The 7,104-nt window shown below is 43.2% G+C and overlaps 1 protein-coding gene across 1 annotated transcript; it reads left to right on the top strand.

Moving 5' to 3' along the window:
• The first annotated feature begins 2,261 nt into the window (after window positions 1-2,261).
• LOC139296484 (elongation factor 1-alpha 1) lies at window positions 2,262-6,495 on the top strand. The gene is made up of 7 exons (XM_070918896.1): window positions 2,262-2,405; window positions 3,441-3,620; window positions 3,726-4,022; window positions 4,543-4,693; window positions 5,060-5,316; window positions 5,439-5,673; window positions 5,814-6,495. The coding sequence occupies exons 1-7, from the start codon at window positions 2,262-2,264 to the stop codon at window positions 5,936-5,938; spliced, it is 1,389 nt and encodes a 462-aa protein (XP_070774997.1). The 3' UTR covers window positions 5,939-6,495.
• The last annotated feature ends 609 nt before the right edge of the window (window positions 6,496-7,104 follow it).

Raw genomic sequence — 7,104 nt, 5'->3', positions numbered from 1 at the left:
GTTCTGTGAGGTCCTCGTTGATCTATTTGTTGTAGCAGTACTCCATCTTGTGGCCAAACCTCGTCATTTCAGTAAATGACGCGTTTGACGCCAGTTGACACAGCGGTACCTTGGCTGCGTCTGTGTCAGCCCAGCACAGCAGACAGCATCTCCCGTGCCATCGCAGTGAACCCGTGAACGCACCTCTGAAAGCGGGAAGCAGGTATGATATGGGACATTTTCCAATGTAACGCACTTAACAACTAACATGCAGCATCTTGTCAACATCCTAAAACAGGCATGTTGCAAAGGGCTGGCAGTTCCAGGGACGTTTGTAATAGCTGTTATCTAAGTACTAGAAATTGATAGTTGAATGCTGTTTGGCTTTGATGCCATTGTAATTTGATCAAGGCGAGCGGTGCCAAAAAGTGCAGAGGGTGGTGTGGATTGGCACCATAACTGGGTGTTTGCTGGCTAGGCCTGTATGGCGCAGTTTCAGCGGAGAAATATTCCACTTCACAGTCATGCGGGACTCTCCTCTGTCGATCATAATCCTGCTGCCACAGTGAAATAAACAGCGCCGTGTGTCCGTCTGCGAGGTGGGTGCTGAGACGTGCAGACGTTTCTTAATCGCCCTCGACTCCGCAGTGTAACGGTCACTGCCTGTACGTTGCGGCCATCAGTGTCTTTTACTGACCTTTTTCCTAGACGCAAACTCACCAAAATCATAAGATTAGCAGGTGTGAGGGCTGTTACTGTGCGTAGTATGGTTGTGTTTGGGCTTTTTTTTGTTTGTTTGTTTGTTGACATATCTCGTGATATGAACAGAGCAGCAAACAGACCATGATAACTGTGTGTTTTCTCAATTTCCCCTCGAGACCAAAAATATATTCCAACAAGAAGCAGTGTGATGTAGATAAAGTTCAGCCGGCGCAGTCAGAGCTCGTGCTTACCGAGCCGAGTGTGCATTGTGCGCGTGGCACTGTGGGGGAGTGACGCAACAGTCAACCGACTTCGCTAGCCTTATCGACTAGCTAACGCACTCGCTTAATTACCTACACAAAGCAGAAAGCGGTAAGAGGTATAGATAGGGTTAGAACCGATGTATTATTTTGTGGTATGCCTCTGTATTCAGTATTATAATTTTGAATATATGTATTTCTGAGAAGGGAGTCACCAAATGATTCCATGTGCCAATTTTGCTTTACCTTAATTTTAAGCGTTGGCGCGAAACGCAGCCAACATAGCTAAGGCTAGCTAGTTTGTTGAAAATGTGGCTCAGGCTCTAACTATAGCTACTAGTTCAAGTAACCGCAGATGAAGAATGTTAATGTTACACTTTTGCAAGTAGATTTAACATTAGTTCATTCTTCAATTTGTTCATTAGAGGCTTAACGTTAAATTTGGAACACAACGTCTTTTGGAACTATCTTAAACACCAGAAAGTTAGATAGTCGGCAGCATTATTGGGCTGGTAGTCTGTTTGCTACTGAATGTAGAAGGTAAAGTTATCAACCAAATTTATTGTTATCATTAATTAAGTATGCAGGAACTGCCACGCTAGCTCAGTATGGTTGTAATGTGAGCGAACTAAAATGGTTGCTAGCGAAATACTATATGATCTTGGACCATTATAGTATGTTTTAAGTGAATGTTCTCCCTTGTGTGATTATATTGGGCTGAAGCATGATATTGCTCACCAACTTTGTGCTTGAATTCCACTGTGAGCATGATTACAGAGGTTTTTCTACTCAATATCTGCCCCAGACAAGTATCTTTGCCGACTGGGAGATTGGATGAATACAGTATGGAATTCTGTAATACAATATTTCTCAATATTAAGACAGGGATGTCCCATTGATTTTATCAGAGCCAACCTTTTTTTAAATTGAGATTACCTTTGATCAGTTACAGAAACTCAACCACCTGTGGCTGCAGGTCATCACCATTGCTCCCTATAGTTACGCCACTGCAGAACATGCTCAATAGGGGGTGACGTGTCTGACTGACACGGCATTAGCTTTTGAACAACAAATACCTTCTCTCCACAGGTTAATTACTGTGCTGTTACTCATTATGTACGATGGAAGTATGTTTGTCTTCCCTCTACACTCTGGCAACAGTAGCCTTAACATCCAACGCTGCAAGTACAATCCCGGTGTAAGTGTCTGTGAAGGAGTTATGGTTCTACACAGGTATGGGTTATTTGTCTCATTTAGCCTGCTGCATGTTGTTAATTCGTGTTCGCTGAGATCTCACCATATCTTCCAGGGTGAGCTGCCATGGGGAAGGAGAAGCTCCATATAAACATTGTGGTAATAGGACATGTCGACTCAGGCAAGTCCACCACCACCGGCCACCTCATCTACAAATGTGGGGGCATTGACAAGAGAACAATCGAGAAGTTTGAGAAGGAAGCTGCTGAGGTATGATTCATATTGTTCTCACTTGAGTTTAAAATATGATCTTTGTTATGCCTTTCTACTGTGTATGAGATGTTGCACTTCGCACAGGTGCTCTAGTGCAATAGCATCCTGTTTTGTGTAAGTGTCATGTCTATTTCTGTGTCTTGTTACTATATTGTTAGGTGGTTATGCAATAACTTTGTCAGCAAAAACTTTTTTGCTTTTTTGCATTGCTTAGTCATTTGGGCAAAGTGGTGGTTGTAAATTTAGTTTCATCTGTAGCCCAGATAGCCTGTAGCTACTTTCTCCAAATTACAAGCAAAGCAGAGTGGTAGACCAATTGTCAGGATGACTTTCAGTGACATTTTGGTCATTATGACTACAAAACAGAATTAATGAATTGCACAAGTTTATTAATCAGTTCACTGGTGGGTGTCTAAGGAATTTATAATCGACATGTGGAATCCCAAGTGTGTATCTTGTCACTGTTTTTTAATTACATGAGGTGAACTCCTTTTTCCTAATTTTGACTCATTGCCACCTGACCTAGAGCACACATGAAAAGTTGAAAATACATCAAAAAAAGTTGGAATTTAGTCAGTAGAATTAAGTCATTGTAATCAACATAACAAGCTCTCACAAATATTTATGTTTAGGTAAAGTTATTTATTACTTTGAAAATATCCATCATGTGTAATTTATGAATTTTTTCTAAAACATTTCCAATATTGAAATTAACAAACTGATACTGACTGCCAGAGCTTTTATATACTCATATTCTATGAGGTAAATGTAATACAATCTAAAGTACTGAGTTTTATGACTACCATCAGTAGGGACTCAGGATTTCTTAGACAAGAAAATATTATGGAAGTGTCCTGTAGAGCGTAATGAAGATGCCACGATGCACACGTGCAAGTTTATTTAGAGTTTGATTGCATCTGGCACCGTACATGCTTTTTTTCGCAGCTATGGCACTAGTAGAAGCTTTGGACAAAAGCATATATCAAAGATATTGTGATGTTAAGTCTTTATCTTACTTTCCACATCCCGTAGATGGGAAAGGGTTCCTTCAAATACGCCTGGGTTTTGGACAAGCTGAAGGCCGAGCGTGAGCGCGGCATCACCATTGACATCTCTCTCTGGAAGTTTGAGACCAGCAAGTACTACGTCACCATCATTGATGCTCCAGGACACAGGGACTTCATCAAGAACATGATCACCGGGACTTCCCAGGTAGAGCGAGAATGGATAGAAAAGTAGAAAATGAAGAAATGCATGATAGAGAGAGAAAATGAGGAAAGACCTTTTCACATCTCTCTCTCTCCCCACTCCTTTCAGGCCGACTGTGCTGTGCTGATCGTGGCTGCAGGAGTGGGCGAGTTTGAAGCTGGCATCTCAAAGAATGGGCAAACTCGTGAACATGCCCTCCTTGCCTACACCTTAGGAGTGAAGCAGCTCATTGTGGGAATCAACAAGATGGATTCCACTGAGCCCAACTACAGCCAGAAGCGCTATGAGGAGATTGTGAAAGAAGTCAGCACTTACATCAAGAAGATTGGCTACAACCCTGACACTGTGGCCTTTGTGCCCATCTCTGGCTGGAACGGAGACAACATGTTGGAACCCAGCCCTAATGTGAGTCTGCTGAGACCCAAAGTGAAATGATATGTTGATGGTATTTACAGATACGTTGGAATAAGGATAGTATGTCTTCATATGAACCACATATGTTGGGAGCTATATCTTAAGTGAGCGATACATATTTAGATATAAAATGGTGCATCTTCACTGAGACTTCAGTCTTCCTCTGCTTTTGGGCTTCTAATTAGTTTGAAATGAACAGTTGCCGCCACCACCTTCTGGCTGCTAAGGTTGGCCGTAGCGGCAAGAAGAGGGAGGGCAGCTGTTGCTCTCGTGAATGTACACAACTCTTTGCCGCTGCAAATAATTTTGAGCTACAGCCCACTCTATTTAGCTGTGTAATGAGCTCACACTAAGTGGACAGCAGCAGCCTGTGGTGTACAGGCTGGTTGGAACGGAGGTAGGTGGGAGCCGTGGCAGTGGAGTTGCACCCTGCTGCTGCCCATACCAAATACAGAAAATCCATTGAAGTCGCCTCACTGCAAGCAGTCACAGTAAACCTGCCTCTCCACAGATGACCTGGTTCAAGGGCTGGAAGATCAACCGTAAAGATGGTAATGCCTCAGGCACCACATTGCTGGAGGCTCTGGATGCCATCCAGCCTCCCACACGCCCTACTGACAAGCCCCTTCGCCTGCCTCTGCAGGATGTCTACAAGATTGGAGGTGAGGGCGTTGTTGGTGTGAGTGGCTGTAAGGCTGATAGTTGTGCGATTTGTAGGTGGTAGAACAAACTGCTGAAATGTTAGTGCTCCCATTATCAAGTTCTTCTAAAGTGCCAGTGGTACCAGATTATATGTTGAAAGTATTTTTGGAATGAGAGCACCTTGTGATAAAAAGAGCAGAACTGAATGAGGACTGGAAAGAATTCCCATAGGGTTTTTATTTCCTAAAGTGAGTGTCCTTTTTCCAGAGCGCTGTGTTATAGAAATCATCATGCAGGCCGTTGAAGCTGGAATTATCTGTTTAAGTCGTGCAGTTTTTTTACTGGCACTTGTCTCTATAGAAGTCAATAATCTTCCTCTCTGCCAGGCATTGGGACTGTACCAGTGGGCCGAGTAGAGACAGGAATCCTAAAACCGGGCATGGTGGTGACCTTTGCTCCTGTCAACGTGACCACTGAGGTCAAGTCTGTGGAGATGCACCACGAGGCCCTGAATGAGGCGCTGCCTGGTGACAATGTGGGCTTTAACGTCAAGAACGTGTCTGTCAAGGACATTCGCCGTGGCAACGTGGCTGGAGACAGCAGGAACGACCCACCACAGGAGGCAGCCGGCTTCACCTCTCAGGTCTGCATACAGGAGTTAGCTTTGAAAAGGATACTGAGTTAAACGTCACTGCTGCGAAATGACAACATGCTAATGAGTCTCTGCTTCTGCACATGCCTTTATCTGCCTCTGCTGTTGTTCAGGTGATTATCCTGAACCACCCTGGTCAGATCAGTGCTGGCTACGCCCCCGTGCTGGATTGCCACACTGCGCATATCGCGTGCAAGTTTGCAGAGCTGAAGGAAAAGATTGACCGTCGCTCTGGTAAGAAGCTCGAAGACAACCCCAAGTCCCTGAAGTCTGGAGATGCTGCCATTGTGGACATGGTCCCCGGCAAGCCCATGTGTGTGGAGAGCTTCTCTGAGTACCCACCACTGGGTAAGTTACGTGCAGCAGGATTTATGCTTCGGGGTCATGCTGCAACTCTAACATAATTTGTTGTTTCACTCACAGTGATTGTGAAATTACATAAATTTTATTCAGAGATAACAAATGTTCTTTCCATCATCCCTCGTCAGGGAGGTTCGCAGTCCGTGACATGCGTCAGACTGTGGCAGTGGGAGTGATTAAAGGCGTGGAAAAGAAAGCCCCCACAAGCGGTAAGATCACAAAGTCCGCACAGAAGGCGCAGAAGGCCAAATGAACGTTGTACTGGGCTGCTGCCCCAAACGCTCACCATGGCCGAAGACACACTAGCACCTCGCACCTTCTGCACACCATAGTCAGCGTCTGGTCTATTATCACAATGCATCGCAAAAGCAGACGAAGGAAAAAAAATAACTACCATGCTGTTCGTGATTAACATGTTACCACACTGTTATATGTAGGTTTTATTGTCACTCCGTTCGTGGCAGAACAACACAACAGATTTGCATCACGCCTCCCTGGTTGTGTACCGTTGTAGTTAGAATTAAGCTGCTTATCGATCTAGCCAACAAACTTACCTGCTTAGCTACAATAGTATGGCAAGGATGTTCTTTTGCCAGATGTTTGTTGGAGAAATGCTCTGTGTTCTAGCTTTAAAAGAGATATGCTAAAAAGCCAGCGGTAGATTGGCTGCTTGCATGTTCCCTGTTTTTGCACCTTATGAAACAAGCTTCAGAAATTTGAGCTCCCTTGCGGTAGCACCGTTAAATGTTACGTGTTGCTGTTTAACTCATGCACCTTAATCACTGTTATTTGTGAGCACATGTTCAGAAAAGTAAAGATGTTTAAACAGTTTGTCTTTGTTCCTGGTATCATTGCCAAGTCTGAACCCGAACCTCTGAAGAACCAAACCAAACTCTTCATACAATTTCCTTTATTGATGAATGAGAATAAAAGTTCACTTGCATTTTCATTACATTACAGGCTTCATAAATCTTAACTGAGATTATTACTAGTGTGTAAATATGTGCACATAATTTAAATAAATTAAAAGGAACGAGACAGAATGTTAACATGTCAAAGGCCCGTTTTATGCCCAGTAGCAAAATGATCTCTGAATTAAAAAAAATACGTAAAATGCCTCAAGTCAGAACATTTACAAGGAGAGAAAATGAAGACAGTGCAACCATTTCTGTTTGGCGGAACCTAATGCACTTTTCAGGAAATTGTAGATATGGAGGTGAATATGTACCACAAAAGCAAGGCACCAATATAATGCATGTACTGCACATTTTGTAGACTTCATATCAGAGCTGGGGTCTTTTTTTTTTTTTTTTTTTTTTACTTCCAATGCAATCAGTTTGAACCATAAATAATGATTCGTCTTAATGACACGGCATTCATTCTCAGTTATAGACAGGTTTGGATATGACAACCTCTTCA

The sequence above is a fragment of the Enoplosus armatus genome, chromosome 2 (assembly GCF_043641665.1).
Source record: "Enoplosus armatus isolate fEnoArm2 chromosome 2, fEnoArm2.hap1, whole genome shotgun sequence".
Taxonomy (NCBI): Eukaryota; Metazoa; Chordata; class Actinopteri; order Centrarchiformes; family Enoplosidae; genus Enoplosus; species Enoplosus armatus.
The sequence above is the reverse complement of the archived record's forward strand: the minus strand, read 5'-3'. Positions and strand labels throughout refer to the sequence as shown.

Bases quoted from the DNA above. Each gene is read 5' to 3' on its own strand.
- LOC139296484 (XM_070918896.1), top strand. From the start codon at position 2,262: ATGGGGAAGGAGAAGCTCCATATAAACATTGTGGTAATAGGACATGTC. The intron at 3,621-3,725 runs GTAGAGCGAGAA...CACTCCTTTCAG, and splicing joins TGATCACCGGGACTTCCCAG to GCCGACTGTGCTGTGCTGAT. The intron at 5,674-5,813 runs GTAAGTTACGTG...ATCCCTCGTCAG, and splicing joins CTCTGAGTACCCACCACTGG to GGAGGTTCGCAGTCCGTGAC.